Source organism: Cinclus cinclus, chromosome 12 (assembly GCF_963662255.1).
Source record: "Cinclus cinclus chromosome 12, bCinCin1.1, whole genome shotgun sequence".
Lineage (NCBI taxonomy): Eukaryota > Metazoa > Chordata > Aves > Passeriformes > Cinclidae > Cinclus > Cinclus cinclus.
The window spans coordinates 878965-897048 of NC_085057.1; the positions used below are offsets into that span (position 1 = coordinate 878965).

Genomic DNA, 18084 nt, shown 5'->3' on the forward strand with positions numbered 1-18084 from the left:
AATTTCAATGTCAAAACAATAATAAAAAATGGTCAGACATGGGGTGTGGGCAGCAGCTCAAGCCTCACCCGGGCTGGACCCACGCAGGGCTGCTCAGATGTCCCTACAAGAACCACGGACCCCAAGAGTTCACCCTAAAGCTCTGTCAGAGCATCCCCCGGTGACAGCAGCATCCCCCGGTGACAGCAACATCCCCCGGTGACAGTGCCTTTCCAGGCTGGTGCCAGCCCCTCTCCCAGCACCCAGCACTGCCCGGATCCACAGGGGACCCCCGGCCCTCCTCATCGCCCATGCCACGGGAGCACAGCGGGCAGGAGACACCAGGAGCACGGGAAGAGCTCGGGATGAGCCCGGGGCGCAGGGAGACACCGGGAGCTCTTCACGCTCTCCATTATTCCTCCGGATCTTGCATTTAATTAACTGAGTGACTGGAGCCAGCCAATTCTGGCTGCTGCTAATGCATCACAATTAGAACACACCGTTGCCGTGGGAACCGCCCGGTGCATCACAATTCCTACCACGGCTCCGCTCCGCGCAATCCTCGGGCTCTGTGCTCGCAGATGGGCGGTTATTGTTATGCTAAACCGGCACTGGGTAATCCCACGATACAAGATCATTTAGGTGCTCATTTAAATGAGATTTAATTACAAAGACTCTATCATTTTAGGACCTGCCAAATTCCAGTCGTTTCACGCTCCCCCGTATCTTTGGGAGGTACCCGCGCGCATCAACGCTAATCCAGAGCATCGCGTAAGAGCTTCTCTCTCAATTATTTAACACTGCCTTTTTGTTGTAGGAATAACCCAAATCTCCGTCTCGAATCACGGCGGTGACAATTTCCAGCAGCATCCAAACCATTGCCCAGCGCGTCTGAAGCGTTCCCTGTCCTGCACAATCCCAGCGCATTCCCACTCCTCGGCACCCGCTCCGAGGGAACTCTGCAATCGCCGCCCACCCGTCAGTCGGAGATGACTCGGGGATAACACCGCCGTTCACTCGGAATTATTCACAGCTCCCCACCAGCGGCTTCATTCGGGGTGCTCAGACTGAGAGCAAGCTGGGGAGAAAAACCCGAGTTTTAAACCCAAATCAGATCACGTTTGACTCATCCGTGACCTGACGGAAGTCACCGAGCCGCAGACACCGATGTGAATCTGTAACACTAAACGTGTTTTAACAGCATACAGAAAAGCAGAGCCTGGTTTTGATGCCTTCAGCCGCTGTGACACTTGCCCGGGGCGATTTGTGGCCCTATTGCACGGCAAGGGAGACGTGCAGCGCTCCCTCATCCCTGCCGGGCAGAGCCACCTGCAAACCTGAGAGGGAAAACCGAGTTTGGGACAAACCCGGCACGGCGAGCATCCAGCCGGGATTCTGCTCCTGCGCTCCGCCCGAGACGAGCCCAGCTAAACCCAGCCCAGCCCAGTCCAGTCTAGCCAAACTCAGTCCAGTCCAGCTAAACCCAGCTAAACCCAGCTCAGCCCAGTCCAGCCAAACCCAGCCCATCCGCAGGACCTGGCTCGGTAAATGATGTTTTGGGCATCACCTCCCCGAGCCTGGGGCATGGGATGGGACGGGATTTGGGATGGGATGGGATTTGGGATGGGATGGGATTTGGGATGGGATGGGATTTGGGATGGGATGGGCTTTGCCCCAGGAAATCCCCGCTCGGTCCGCTCAGACCGAACCACAGCCCGGGCTCAGTCCGCTCTGCTCTGCAGCCCTGACCTCCCTTCCTTATCTCCAGTCGTTACCAGAGCTCATCCTGCAGTCAATAAAACCTGCTAAAACAACATTGATTCTGAACTTCTGCAGAATCAAATCACTTGACTTCCTTGGTCCTCCAATTAAGGCACCAGACTAAATCTTAACTGCTCCCTAATACCAGTTTTCACAGGACTTTCTCCAGCTCTAATCACGTTTAAGCACCTTGGCTAAACGAATTGATTTCCACTGCTTTTCCTTCCCAGCACCTAAGAGAGTCTGTGCTGAGCTTTCCAGTGCATATCCTCTCCAGCCTGCTGGTGAGTTACTGCTCTAGTTCAGCTGTTAGCAGGATCTGTTCCACTGCTAAAAAGAGCTCTCTTGTCTCCAACTGATATTTAATTGTCTCCATGAAACATTACAGGCTGCTCTGATGCTGGAGATGTAAATCCCAGGGAACAAGAGGAAGATGAGAGGATATTGTTCATCCTGTGTTTTGTCCTCCTACTCCCTCTGCACTGTCCTCAATCAGAGTCTCTAGAGGTAAGGCCAAGGTGGATTTGTGAACACTCAAATTATCCAATTTACAACACACACATTATTTTTTCACTGGTGAAACCACAGACACGAGGGCCTGGGCCAGGCTAAACCTCAGCTCTCCCTGCTGTGGCAGAGGCAGTTAAAGGCTGAACGGAACAATTAACAGTGCAAGAAAAGCTGTTATTGCAGAAATACAAACATGCCCCAAATCACTTTCGATGAGATACAGTTGGGACACATATTTTTTGCTTCAGCCTACAAGAATTCATTGTTGCTTCTCTTTAACCTTCTGCTATAAGCTTGTGCCTCAAAGACAAAATGTGAGGCAATTTCTATGACTGAGCATGATGGCTTCTACTTTTATTATTATTACATGCCTGCTTAAACCACTTAAAACAACAAATAAATCCTTCAAGTCAGTATTTTTGCATCCACCTCTTATGCGCAGAGAATCCCGCTTTTTCCTTTGCACTGAACTGGCCTTGCTGGACTGAAAATGGTCTTTGCAGAGCAGCTCCTTTCTCCCCTGCAAACCCAGCTGTTTTGGCTCTGGTGTGCACAAAGGAGCTGAGGTTTGGTGTCACAGGATCTCTCCCACACATCTCTCTCCAGGATCTACAGATCCTTGCTTTGTGGAGAGGAGATTCTCTGCCCAGTGCCTGCAACTTGGGATTTTTTTACTGATTTTGGAGGGAAATTTTGGCTGAAGGAGGGTAGGTTTAGATTAGATAGCAGGAAGAAATTCTTCCTTGCAGGGTGGGCAGGGCTGGCACAGGGTGGAATTCCCAGAGCAGCTGTGGCTGCCCCTGGATCCCTGGCAGTGCCCAAGGCCAGGCTGGACACTGGGGCTGGAGCACCTGGGACAGTGGGAGGTGTTCCTGCCATGGCAGGGGTGGGATGGGTGGGATTTAAGGTCCCTTCCAACCCAAACAATTCCATGAATAGCTGAGTGTTCTCCTCATTCCACAGTGGTTTGGGGCAGGATGATGCCCTGGCAGTGCCCTGGGAAGTCACTCTCTGTGACCCCCATCCCTCTCTCCACCTGGCAAAGCTCCACCCGGCTCTTCCTGCTCCTCTCCTGGCAGTTTTCCTTGCTCCTTCCATTTAGTTCTTGTTTATTCTAAAACAAAGAGAAGGAAATCTCCTGTCCAGCTGTGAGCCCAGTGGTGCAGGCTGCTCCTTCTGCAGGGGCTGCTCCATCTGGGCCCTTCCATAACTCCTCACAGGAGATGACACAAGTGCTCAAGGGCCAGTTCTTGCTGCTGAAAGCCCTGATCCAACCAAACCCTGACTCCAGCATCCACCTTCAGCAAGCAAATTGAGAAACATCTGCATAACTGCCATTGCATTGAACAAGTTCGTGGCCCTGCTTTGTTCCTGGATGAGCTCAGAATCAGCAGCAATTATTTCTGCCTCCAAACACCCTGATTGTGTTTGTGCAACACAGGGGGCAGAGCCTGGCTGTGGTCCCCAGTGCCACCCAGAACACCCCCCTGAGCCCCTGGGACGGGGCTCTCCTCAAAGGCGCACGCTGGAAGAGAATCAGGGATGCAGGACAGCATCAGCCCCTCTGGGGAGCCACATCATCTTTGTGGTACACTTACCTCGAGCTTTGCATATGCAGGAAATCCAAAATCGTCATTAAAATAATGGAATCACCTTTGGGATCACCAAATCCCATCATCAGCCCAGCACCCCCACCACGTTCACCACCACCTGAGCTGCTGCAGAGCCACAGCCACATGTTCTGAACACCCAGGGATGGTTTCACCATGCCTGTGGAAATACACCATCACAAATGGAAACTGCCTGCACAGACATTCCAACAATCGGACCCTGCCCTGGCTGGAGCGAGTTATTTTGTGATTGATTCCTTTCCAGTTCACTTTGAAGAGCTATTCCAGAAATCTACAGCCACCCCTTGGTCCTGTGGGGGGCTTCCCCGAGCCCAGCACTACCCAGTGTTAATCCCAAAACAGGGCTTTGCAAAGCTGAGATTTGCCCTTGGCTGCCTCAGGAATTCAGCAAACTGGAAAAACCCCCAGCCCCGCCCAGCAGCCTGGCAGGGTTGATGCAAGAGCTCTGCTGGGGAAATTATGTTGTCAGCCCAAGTGAGTTTGACATTCCGAGATATCACAACGCAAGCAAAGAGAAAAGTTTCATCAACACAGTAATTACTGCCCTGGACTCCACGGAGCCGCAATTATTTCCCGGTGAGGGGCTGTCAGTTTGTGCTGCAGATAAAAACTCTTGATAGGGCTGCCAGGGGCCCGTGCAGAGATGGCTTTTCAGATGTAAAACCCTCCTGGCAATTCTACGTCTTCCAAAAAAAATAAAAAAAGAAAAAGGAACAAAAAAAGTACATGTCAACACTATGCATTAAACACCTACACGTTTTTCCCTTTTAAAATTGTGTTGCTTTTTAGCCAGAGGCAGTTCAGTATGCACCAGAAATTCCAGTGGAAAAAGAGACCTGCCTTCCCCACTTTCCCTCTCTTGACACCATGTGTGTGCCCAGGACAGGGGCAGCTGTGACCTGCCCAGAGCTGCTGGTGCTGAGAGCCACGGGCAGGGAAGTGCCAGTGCCACAGGCAGGCTCCCCGGTGGAAAAGCACCACAAATATTCCCACATCTGCTGTTCCAGTCAAACACACATTGTCCAGACTTGGGGCTCTGGGTGAACTGCTCAGAATGGAGACAGAGAAGCCTGGGGAGGAGCTGGGTCCAGCTGCCGGTGCTGCACCAGTGCCGTGGAGGGAGGCTCGGGCTGGATTTTGGGAAAGGTTCTTCCCTCTCCCAGAGGGTGCTGGCACTGCCCAGGCTCCCCAGGGAATGGGCACGGCCCCGGGACTGCCAGAGCTCCAGGGATGCTCAGGGGGGATTGTTGGGGTGTCTGTGCAGGGAAGGAGCTGGGCTGGATGATCCTGGTGGGTCCCTTCCCACTCAGGATATTCTGTGATTTTCACCTCTGTAATGCCATCTCCTTTCTGGGTTCCATTTATTTTCCCATCTTCCAAACACTTTATTTTTTTCTATCTCCTCAGCAGAGCTGGGAATGGACAATGCTGGAATTACCACAGCAAAGATATCCCTCACTGCCAACATCAGCCATCAGAGCATCCACTCAGAGGCTTCAAAGGGTCCCTGGGACACAGCAGCACCAGCGGGGACAGGAATGAAGTCACTTCTGCTTAACTGAGCCCATCTCCCTGTGAGACAGCACACAACTCCGGCCTGGAATCACTGCCCCACGACAAAGATGGTGCTGCAGTGAGTGAAGCTTTCCCCCAAGGAGCTGATGGTGAATTACCCGGCAGCCCTGGCCTCTCCCCGCACTGTGCTGTGCCTGCTCTGCCCGGCTCTGCTGGCTGCGGGAGCCCCCCCTCCCCAGGTAATTATGTGGAACACCATCGTGGCCTTGGGCTCTGCCTGATCAGTGTTTGCAATTAGATTTTACTACAAAAGTACATATTAACATTAAAGGAGCATTACAGTGCAGCAAATGTGATAAAGCAGAGCAACGTTACTTGTACCTTCTGCTTCTGTTCTTTCAAGAATCATAATCACCGTTAATTTATGGTCTTCTGAGGAGGATCTAATTACTCCAATCAGCCCTTATTTCACTCAGTGTGCACGTGTGCTGTTCCCTGCCTTGAAATACCTGCCTTGACAATAGATATGGCACAGAGCTGCACTTGCAGTGGTCCTGCCATAGCCTGGCTAAGTTGGGTGGAAATCCCCGACAGGACCAAGCAAAGGCAGGAATCCCTTTCCCAGGAAAGCCTTCACTTGGGAATACAGGGCAGCACTGTGGGAAATCTATTACCAAAATGTCTTGGTTTCTTCCAGACACCACCTTGAGGAGCAGAGGCTCCTTCCTGAGCCATCCCTGTCATGTCAAACCCCAGTGACACAGCCCAGTGACAGATCCCAGTGACACATCCCAGTGACACATACCAGTGACACATCCCAGAGAAACAGCCCAGTGACAGATCCCCAGTGACACATCCCAGTGACACAGCCCAGTGACACAGCCCAGTGACACAGCCCAGTGACAGATCCCCAGTGACAGATCCCCAGTGACACATCCCAGTGACAGATCCCAGTGACACAGCCCAGTGACAGATCCCCAGTGACAGATCCCCAGTGACACATCCCAGTGACACAGCCCAGTGACACATCCCAATGACACATCCCCAGTGACAGATCCCAGTGACACATCCCAGTGACACAGCCCAGTGACACAGCCCAGTGACACAGCCCAGTGACACAGCCCAGTGACAGATCCCCAGTGACACATCCCCAGTGACACATCCCAGTGACACAGCCCAGAGAAACAGCCCAGTGACAGATCCCCAGTGACACATCCCCAGTGACACATCCCCCAGTTACAAATTCTCCTAGTGACAGATCCCTCTCACCTGGAGAACCCCAAGTCCCAGGTGCCCATATTTATGCACCAAGCTTTCCTTGCTGGTTTTTTTTTCCCCTTGCTTTCCTTGCTGTTTTTGTTTCTCTTTTCCAGCCTTCATGGCAGAGGTCCTGGTGAGCACTGACTCCTGAGGGACTCCAGGAACCAGCCCAGTCAAGAAAATCCCGAATTTCCTGGGATGTTCTCTCCTCCAGGAGCCTCAGAGGCCATTGTGAGTGTTTGTTCAGAGAACAACGCTCCCCCAGAGCAGCAGGGAGAGGAGAACGGGCCAGAGATCAACAGTTCCAGAACGTGGGATTCCTGCAGCACCACAAGGACACAGATGGAAACCCTGAGCTCCTGTTTAGGGTTAAACCATTAGCAGCAGCGACACCTCAAAAACCTTTTAATTTGGATGGGGTTTGGCTGGTCACAGTCTCCCTTCCCACTGGGGAATGCAGAAGGTAATAAGGGAAACCTTACTGAGAACTTTGCCCAGAAGCTGTGCTTAATTTTTTTGTTTAGTTCTACAGAAATTAGAATTGAAACTCTATAAACACTCAAAGGTTCTCACAAGGGTATTTATACACTTTTCAGCATTGTTATTGCATAACCTGATAAAAACCTAGGCCAGGATCACTTTTGTAGTGAAGGTTATCAGCCTTCCAAAAAATCCACTGACTATTTCACTTTTAGATTTCAAAGAAGGCCAAATTTCTCCTCAGTTCAAATGCAGAACTCCAGTACTCCACAAAAGTGGATTTTCTTGCTTTGGGGATCTCCAGCCTGGAGAGTCTGAACTGCAATCAGGTGAAGCTGCTCTTCAGCTCAGGCTTGACTCAGGACAGCTCTCATGTCAGATCCTTAAATCCCAGGGTGTTCTCAGGGATACAATGGAGGCTGGAAAAAAAATTAAGAACTTCATCATCTGGACATGCAGATAATGAAGTGATGGGTGGAGTGCATCAATGAGAAATTCCTGTTATCAGGAATTTGTGATTTTAATTTGTGAATTTGAAACAAAAGCTGCAATGCACACTGTCCCTGTGTGAGCCCCAGCTCGTGGCAGACTCAGTCACATTCCCTTCAAAGCCTGGTTTTCTCCACAGTCCAACAGTGTAAAACTCCAACAAATGTTGCATTAAATTCCTCATAACTCCCAAATCCACATATGTAGAGTTGCTATAGCAACTGTCAGCCCAAGCCTTCCCAAGGGAGAAAATAAAAGTGTGTCCTACCTGGCTAATTGGTATTTGTGTTACAGAGAATTGAAGGGTAATTTAGTTCCACCAAAAAATAGAACAGAGACTGAAGTGCTCCTGTGCTAATGTGACATTATTTAATCTGAACAAGGACCCATTTTGCATGTGTCTTTAAATTATAGTATTTATGGAACACTCAACACAATAAGTAAAAGTGTTGCTGCCAAATATGCCTGACTTGCCCTGCTTATTGATTTGAATAAAAGGGGCGTTGAAAAAAAACTAGAGAAACAAGAAGGAAGGTGGAAGAGCTGATGGGATTAGCGACTTCAAATTTCATTACAAAACCTACAAAACTCCCCCCAAACCCCAACAGTTTACAATTGAAAGCTCATGCAAAAATAAGCTGATGAAAGGTGACAAAACTTTTTTCCCTATTCCAGCTTTTCCTTTTTTCTCATCATTGCAGGAAGAATAAAGCTCCCAAGCAGGACAACCACGCTGGCTGAACAAGTCACCCCTCACTCAGAACTTTTTAACTTGAAAAAAGCCCTGAAGATCATTCAAGGAAAGAATCCCACTGACAGGATATATTCAGGAGCATGCTGACAGCTCTCACGGGCTTGTAAACACATCCAGCAATGTATTATTTTAATTGTAGCACAATTACTAGATAAAAGCAATCGGAGCTCTGAGGCAGCAGAACCTCTATGAAACATGAAAATATAATGATGACATCTCTCTCCATCAGCCCAGTGACATAATCTGAGAAAATGAGATTTCAGGGGAATATCCAGCTTCTCCAGGCACCCTGTGCCAGGGCCTTCCCACCCTCACAGAGGGGAATTCCTTCCACAGATCCAGTCTAAAGCTCCCCTCCTTCAGCTCAAAGCAGAAGGAGGATCTTTCTGAGCAGAGCACAATTCTGTCCCCAGAACTGTCCTGCTCCTCCAAGGTCACTCAGTATTTTTAGGGTATGTACTCGGCACAGGAAACCACAAACCCCAAAGCTGCAGTGCCCAGGCATGGAGCAGGAGCTCAGAGCTCTGCATCCCAGCCATGGGCACTCCAGGAGTGCTGGAACCTGGGAAGGATGAGCACATTCCACACCCATGGGATCCATGTTACCACAGCCCATAAACCCCAAGTGACCCATAAACCCCAAGTGACCCACAAATCACACCCAGCCACGTGTTCTCTCCATTTCTCATGGTGGACAAAGAAACAGGTTGAGTGAACTCCAGCTGTAAAAAGTCTGAAATCTGCTTTCACCATGTCCTACCTCCCATGTGCCTCATGGTTCATCTCCATCCTGGAGAAACTCAGATTTCTGGCCTTCCTCACACTACCTGGCCTCCCTCCACCTGCTCAGCAGCTCCTGCTTGAATTATTCACCTTTTATGAATTACCTGCAGCACATTGCTGGGGTTATTTTTTGTTGTTGGAGGTGTTATTCTCTACCCTGAACAAGGCAGGTGTTTTCAATATGCCTTCTACTGAACAACATTATGCTTGTATTTATCGATAAAATAAAATAAATCCATACACTGAAACCCACAGAGTTATATATAACCCCATTCCTCAGTTTAAAAGATCGTGCTGCATGAGATTTTCCAGCAGGTGCAATTTCCATTTCAGCAGAGACGTGCGTGGCTAAGCTAAGGCACAATATTTTCCAGAGGAAATATCTGACAGGAAATCAGTAGTGAGCACCAAAAAGCACAATCCCTGCACCCCCACCCAAAAGGAGTGCCAGGAGAGAAAGCAAAGCAGCAAAGCTCCTGGAGAGCAGTTCTGTGCAGGGCAGGAGCGGGGCCAGCACTGGGGTTTGGCACCGAGCTCTGCTCCCACAGCCCAGGAGCTGCACAGGGCACAGGGACAGGGACAGGACACAGGGACAGGGACAGGGACAGGACACAGAGACAACACCCGGGGACCTCCATGCACAGGGGGTCACACTGGGGGCTTTGCTGGACAGGACAGAGCAGCTTCCAGCCCAAGGAATGGGGATGAGCCCCAGCAGCACAGAGCAGCCACTGCTGTCCCTGTCCCCAGTGTCCCCAGTGTCCCCAGTGTCCCCAGTGTCCCCAGTGTCCCCAGTGTCCCCAGTGTCCCCAGGCTGGGGCACAGGGCAGTAAGGGGCTGCTTGCCCTGCCCTGTCCCATGCTGTGTGCTCTGGGTGAGATCAAGTTCATCATCATCATCATCATCATCGTCATCGTCATCATCGTCATCATCCCTGTGCTGTCCCACACGGGCTGTGCACCAACCCAAAGCTCCCAGGTTTACCTGAGCTCCAGGAGCACATGGAAGCCTCACGCTGCAGCTGCTGAACAACTCTGAGTGCTGCCAGCAGCCTCTGGATCGCTCTGTGCTTTGATATCACCCGGTTAAATCTGTGCACACAACAATTGCAAGCACTTCATCTCAGTCCCCCGCAGCCCCACTGCCAGGCAGGGAGCCCCAGAGCTGCTCAGCGCTCCCCGTGGCAGAGACGGGTCACAAACACACCCCACTGCACTCAGAGCTGCTTGTGCTCCCCGTCTCACCCCCACCAGGGAGAGCAGAGGCCTCTGAAGTGTTTGTGAGCCTTGGCAGGTCTCCTTTCCAGCTGAAGTGAATTCCCTCGGGGATGCAGTGGCTCTGCAAAGCCCAGTGCAGAGGTGAGAGGACACGTGGAAACCTCTCCATAACCTCTGCTCCTACCTGGCCATCCCGAGTGATCCCCTCTTCCACCAAACTCCCTCTGGGGTGAACCCCCCGTCCCCTGAGAGCCAAAGCAACTGCAAGTCCCTACGAGCTCCTGAGCTGGAGAGAACAAAGCTCCGTGCAGCCCCTGGCCAGGGCAGAGCCCTGGGAGCAGCAGGACCTGGAGCAGTGTCCCCCTTGTGTTCCTGCAGCTTCACCTCCCCAGCCCGGGTCAGACACTGCTCCTTGGGGGTGACAGCCCTGCCCAGAGGGACACTGCCACTGGGGGCTGAGACTTGCTCACCCACTGAAAAAACACAGTAATTCCACCCACAGCACTGAGCCTACCCCAGCTCTGGGCTGGAGAAAAACTGGAAAATGAAAATAAGAGGTGGAAAAAGGACCAAAGAGCCCAAGGTGTTTCCTGCACAAGGAAGCTTGGGTTCAGGATCTGGAGCTAACAGCGTGCTGCCACATCCATGCAAGGGCTGGGGGGAGCATCTGAGGCAGATGAGTGATGCCTGGATTCAGCAGCACACCACAGGGAAGGATGTGGCAGTAGTTTCCCCCAGGCTGGGGTGGGCTGGAGGGGTAAAGCAGACTGAGAGGAGTTCAGGACAGCCCAGTGTGGCCATTGCTCTCTAAATACTGGACTTGGAGGTATTTGCCAAATCCCTGTGAAATGACAGCTTTTCTCCAGAGAGGAGTAAAAGTGAACCTGCATCACAGAGCATCACTGGAGCCACTGGGCTCAGCCACGGGAGCTCAGGGCAGGCCCTTCACACCGTGGTGTAGATGTGTGCTGGGGCTGCTCTGTGAGCTGAGCGCTCCCCTCAGGCTCCACACTGCCCTCAGGGCTCAGGTCCAGGGGCACAGGAGTCCACCTCAGTATTTTTTGACAGTTTTCTTGCTTACATCTTGTATTCCAAATGATTTAGTTAGGAGATGCCTCTTTGTGGATAATATGACAGCTAATTCCCACTTATCCTACTGTAAAGAAACAATTGAAATAGATGCAACAATAAAACTAATGGCTAATGTGATTGCTATTGATCATTTGCCAGTTTATCAAATGAATGGCCCACGAGCTAAACGGGGAAGGAGAACAGTGCCACAGATTGCCCGTGAGCCAGGAAGGAGCTGACTGGAGAGCTCAGCAGGAAATCCACGGGAAGCTGACCACCAGCACGTCGTGACAACCACAGAGAATCCTGAGGAACCTGTGCACTCTCACCTACCTTTTCTGCTGACTGGGCAGTGCCAAAAAATATTGGAATGAAGGCAAGCCATACTATACAGGTAGTGTACATAGTGAATCCAATGGGTTTGGCTTCATTAAAATTCTCTGGGACCCCCCGAGTCTTGATGGCATACACAGTGCACGTCACCATGAGCAGAATGCTATAACCCAAGGAACAAATGATTTGTAGATCCGTAATGTCACATTTGAGAACTCCTCGGGCCTGATCGGGGTTCATAGTTTTCTGCTCATCATAATCTATGATGATGTTGGGTGGGTCGACCGCAAACCAAATGAAGACCCCCAGCAGCTGCACGGAGATGAGGCTGGAGGTGATGGCGAGCTGCGAGGTGGGGCTGATGAGGCGGGGCGCAGTCACCGACTTCTTGCCCTGCTCGAAGATGCGGTAGATGCGGTTGGTCTTGGTGAGCAGCGCGGCGTAGCTGATGCACATGCCCAGCCCCAGGAAGATCCTGCGGAAGGAGCACACGGCCACGTCGGGCTTGGCGATCATTAGGAAGGTGATGATGTAGCACAGGAAGATGCCCGTGAGCAGCACGTAGCTGAGCTCCCGGCCCGAGGCGCGCACGATGGGCGTGTCGTTGTAGCGGATGAACGTGGCCATGACGAAGATGGTGGCGATGATGCCCAGCATGGCCAGGAAGACGGGGATGACGGCCCAGGGCGAGTGCCACTCCAGCTTGACGATGGGGATGGAGCGGCAGCCGGTGCGGTTCTCGTTGGGCCGCTCGTTGTAGGAGCACAGCAGGCAGGTGACCTCGTCGGCCTGGTACTGGTACCCGTCGCAGAGCTCGCAGTGCCAGCAGCACGGCATCCCCTTCACCATCTTCTTCCTCTCGCCCGGCCGGCACGGCTGGCTGCACACCGAGGGGGGCACGGAACGCACCCCGCCTCCCCACTGCATCTCCTCGATCTGTGGGACAGGACACACACAGGCTGGGGGTTAGGCCTGGCTTAGGGCTCATTTAGGGCTGGTTTAGGGCTGGCTGCACACTGAGGGGGGTGTGGAGCACACCCCTCCTCCCCACTGCATCTCCTCGATCTGTGGGACACAAACAGGCTCGGGGTTGGGGTTGGGGCTGGCAGCCACAGTCACGAGCTGGGAGTGAAGGGAGGGGACTGGGGAGTCCCAAGACACAAGACCCAGCTGGACAAACTCGCGGGTGTCAGGCTCCTGGAACCACACCCTGGGGCCTCTGTGTGGGGCTCTGGTCCCCAGCTGTGTTCACTGCCTCCATTTCTCATTTCTGTTTATCGTTAAGCCTGATGGGATGACGTACGAACAAACCACAAACCAGACAATCCACGAGACTGAAAACCTGCTTCTTCACGAGAATTACTAAGAACATTGCAAACCTTGAGGGAAGGCAGGACTTATATTTGCAAGGCTGCTTTCCACAAACACTGGGTCTTCTTACCGAGACACAACAGAGATCTCCCTTCCTGGAACTGCTGCTGAGCAGGGGAGGATTTGAAATGGGGTGGAAATATGTTCTTTATAGGGCATGGGGTCAGTGACAATGGGGGAAGGTCTGCTATACAAGCCAGGTGAGAAAGGTAAAGGACAAAGAAAATGGTCATCATTGAAAAAAGCAGTAATTAGGTAATATTTCATTTCAAAGTCACATTCAGCTTTTGAAATACCACATGTGCTTCTGGGAATGCAAATGATAAATGATTCTATTAAATACATGGAAAGTCTCACTTACTCTGCAGTCTGGAGAATCCTGAACTCCAAGGTGTGTGACAAAGGCTCCCAGGTACTGTGGAAAATTGGACTCAAATAATTTCAAACTATGCCCGACTAAAGCCACTCACCAGCTTCCAAGAAAAGGAAAGTTTAGCACTGGAGCCCCATGAAATAATCCAGACTGCAAGCCTGGGAAGGTCTTGGCATTGCCAGCAGTCCCCAGCCCAGCAGCACCTCAGTGGCTCCAGCAGCTGCTCTGCGTGTGTTTGTCTTTTCCAAACATAAAACCTGACCCTTTGGGATAGATGTGAATAAGTGCTATTAAAAACAAAATCTCACCTATTTTTCTTTAGGTCATTTAAATGCCGACAAGCTCCATGATTTTCTCTACAAGTCAAAATTCTCAGGTGAGTTTCTTGAATCAGCTGCCTGAATTATTCATGTGGACAGGAAGACTTGGATGGGCAAGTAGCACTTTCCTGATTTAAATCAAAAATAGATCCTGTATCATCTTAATTTTATATTTGTGAAAACACCAAATCCTCAAGTCACACTCTGTTCACATACTGGAGTACCAAGAGTCTCTCTGTGAATGCTGTAAAAATAATCCCTCAATAAGAGATATTCTAAAAGTCTGCCACTGCCTGGGAAACTTCATTAATTAACTTCATAAAAGACCTTCAGCATTCTGGGGAGGAGAAAAGATCCATGAACTCCTTTCTCCTGCTCTGCTGAGCTGAAGGTGTGCAGGATGTTATCATAGCCCTGCTTCCCTTTTGGCCACAAAGGGATGAATTTCCAGATTCTCAAACATGTTCCATGGCATTGCTGGTACCTGGGACAGCCTAAAGGTTCATTCTGCTGCACAGATACTCAATGGAAGGAGAGAAAGAGAAGATCAGAACTGGGGAAAGTCCTTTCCCTGCCTCCTGGGATGACACCACAACAGCCCTAGGACTGGCCTTGGACAGATTTCTGCTGTTTCTAGAGAAATTCAGGATGCAAAGTGCCTGTGAGGGAAGGCTGGGCACCAACACCTGCAGCAGGGGGTGAGAATCTGAGTCAAACTGCACTTTCCCCACTCAGAGAAGCACATTTTGAAATGAAAATTTGCCCCACGTTGACGCATCTTTTAGATACCTCCAAGGATTAGCTGAAAATGCCCAGCACAGTCTGTAAAGCAGGCAGCAAAATATTTCATACATTTTGAGGAAGTGCACCTGGAACTAAGAGAAAAACTTGGGGTGTTAATGCAGAACCTTCCATTTCAGCCCAGGTAAAAAGGAATTTGTTCTCCCCAAACCAACAGCACTGCCAAGTCAGTGCCTAGGGACACGAGCAGCCCCCCTGCCCTCAGCTCTGGCAGATTTGGGAAGGATGTTCTCCCTGCTCCACACATCCCCCAATTCCTGAACGCCTCGAGCAAGAGGGATTGGATCCACTCACAATAAATACCCTCATTATGTTCACTATAGAACAAACATTAACAAGAAATGCTTAGTCTGTCTCATAAGGCCTAATGTAATTGTTCATTTTAATGAATAAAGTAACTCAATCTCTGTGTATAATTCAAACATTGCTGCTTTGCTTCCCTCCGCCACAAACATTTCCATAATAAGCCATTTGTTCTGAACTTAATTGCTTCGTGCAATGTTTGATTAAAATAAAAATCAGTACAAAAATAATTACATTAGTGGTAATTAACCTACTCAGGGAAGAAAATAGCCACGTTCCCTGATACCACTTTCACAATGATAGTGCCATTAATTTCAGGGACACCCAGAACCCAGCGGCGAGGACGGGGCTCAGATTTATTGCCACCTCCAGACTGCAGCTCCTAACTCAGCAGTTCAAACATTTGTGTATATTCCACTTTGCAGACAGCAATATTTGCATGACTTAGCTCTTCAGGCTCAGCTATTAATGTCTTGTAATTGGGTTTTAAATCCAGGGATTTACCACGATAATGGTTTTAAGCTAAGGATATGTCAATAACACATCCTCAGCAGAGTCTTCTGCAAAGTATCAGCTGAAATCCCTTCAAGAGATAACAGTGGTGATAAACCAGAGAGGATGCAGAGCTGCTCCGTGCCTGGCCCAGACAAGGTGCTCCACCTCACTCTGGAACTCCTTTTGATTTCCCTGGCTCCAGGGATTGCTGGGGAAGCCTTGAGGCAGCACTGACCTGCAGTGGAGGCAAAACCCCACCAGGTCTGCCTTGTGCCAAACAAATCCCTGCACTGAGCAGAGCAGCCCTAACACCTCTGCAGGACAGCACAGAATTCCCAGAGGCTCCAAACCCTCTCTTGAAACAGGAGAATTGTTTCTGCTGCAGCAGCACACGAGCTTTGGGAAGCAGCCGTGTGTCCCTGCCCCTTCTGTGGGAACTGACACTGCTCCCATCCCAAATCCCATCCCAAATCCCATCCCATCCCAAATGCCATCCCATCCCAAATCTCATCCCAAATCCCATCCCGTCCCAAATCCCATCCCCCATCCCAGTGCCCTCGGGCTGGGACACCAGTGCTGCACTGGGAGCAGGGCTCAGACCCCCTTGTGGGTTTTCCTGCAGTGAGAAATCCCATCTCACCCTCAGCCCTTCCCTGCTGCCCCGTGCTGTCCCCAGGCTCAGCTGAGCAGGTCCCACCGAGGGTGTCCCTGGATCTGACCCTTCCCTTCTCCACACAGCTCCAGCCCTCGAGGTTTTCCTTGCAGGAGAGGGCTCAGAGCAGGACCCAGCAGCTCCCATCACATCCCATTTAACACATTCAATTAATTAAGGTTGCAAACTTGCACCTAACACCATCACTTTGCTCCTACACTGCACCCCTCTTTGGTGCTCCCACAAGAAGCAATTCTTAACCCTATTTTATTTCCCTGTCATTTCTGCTCTTCCTCTGTCTTTGGTTTAATATTTGTCACCTTTGTTGTTTTTAGCAGCCCTACCTGCTGTGCCCCAGCAGCACTGAGAGCTCCTCTGAGCCCTCAGAACAACATCTTTAATGACATCCAAGGGCCATTTGTTCTACATTAAAGCAAGGACATTCCCAGCACACCACTGATGTAGAGAAAAATGCTTAATCCACAGTTTTTGCAAAAATGCTTATTATTATACATTTCTGTTGACACAAAATAAAATGGAAAATTAATTATTTTAATGCTTTTATATCTGCCTACAGCTTTGTGTTGTCTTCTCACTAATGGAAGGGGGTGGACCATGCATCTTCAGTATTCATCCTGCAGCCCCTGCATAATATTCTTCTAATTAAAAAAAAAGAGCACGTGCTTCCAAATGTGCATTTATAACACACAGTTCTTGTCTCTTTAAATAGACAGGCTAGGGCAAAACTATCTTCTGAAAGCAGAGCTAATCCAAGGCAAATTTTTATCCTGAAGTGCCTTAGAATGAGGAGAAATCTGAATTATCACAGAATCCCAAACTGGTTTGGACATCAGAGCCCACCCAGTGCCACCCCATCCATGGCAGGGACAGCTCCCACTGTCCCAGGTTGTTCCAGCCCCAGTGTCCAACCTGGCCTGGGACACTGCCAGGGATCCAGGGGCAGCCCCAGCTGCTCTGGACAGCAGAGATATTTATTGTGCAGGATGATAGAAAGCCCCAACCCAAAGAACACAGGCCAGAACCCCAGCTGAGCTCGAGGGCAGAGCAGCTCAGCAGCTGAACTCAAACCCTGCTTCCCAACGTGCTCCCAGTGCCCCACAGCCAGGAAGGTTAGGTCCTCAAGAACAAACCTGCATGACAATGGTGCCTCTAGAAGCAAATGCAGGAATTCTGGTTTTTACTCCTGAAAACTCCTTTTCAGGGCTGTTTTTCACGGCACAGCCACCAGTCACCCTTACCTAAGGTCTGAGGAAAGGATTAGCCCTTTATCTTTGTTTATCTCTCTCATGAGCCAGTAACTTCTTATTTTTTCTGTTATTTGTGGCTGGGAACAAGTGCTGCTTCTGCCAAACCCAGCACACCACTCCCAGCCAGGAAAGGGCAGTGGTGAGAGGGAACCAAGCACACGTGTGGAATCTGGAGAGCATTTCTCTTGGAGTGCCTGCCAGCTCAGAAGTGCTGGCATTTATTTATCCCCCTAATTCCCCAGCTCATCCAAAAACCAGCATTTTCCAGTCACATTATTTGGTGCTGGCTTTCCCTTCCTGAAGCCTCAGCACCAATGGGACAGTGATTTCCTCATCACATCTCTGTGCAAGGCAACACAGGGCAGGGAAGGAAGATGAAAGAAATACAAAATTTGGAGGGAAATTCAGTACCCAGCTCATTTAGGCCCTAATTAGATTGCTGCAGCGATATTAATGCTACTACTACTACTAAATTATCCTGCTCAGGTAATGCTCAGTCAACTGGGCCCTGAAAGAACTGCAGATTTACACAGAAAATTAGGAATGGCTGGTGGCAAGACACACTGCCACGGGAGCAGCTGCCTCCCAGGGCAGGGAATTTTCTCCCCACATGCAGGATAATCCCAGTGGGATCCCTGTGCAAGGAGACCCTGCCCTGGGGCCATGGGACTCACTCCACCTTACACAGGCCAGGAGAAAAGCCTGCCCCATCCCTTCC

The 18084-nt window shown here is 50.5% G+C and overlaps 1 protein-coding gene across 1 annotated transcript in view; it reads right to left on the reverse strand.

Annotated features, from left to right (window-relative positions):
• The window catches only part of GRM7 (glutamate metabotropic receptor 7), a 175018-nt gene that overhangs the window by 12679 nt on the left and 144255 nt on the right, over nucleotides 1–18084 (reverse strand). The window contains exon 8 of the mRNA XM_062500728.1: nucleotides 11784–12719. Within this exon, the coding sequence (XP_062356712.1) occupies nucleotides 11784–12719 (936 nt within the window). The remainder of the gene's footprint in view (nucleotides 1–11783; nucleotides 12720–18084) is intronic.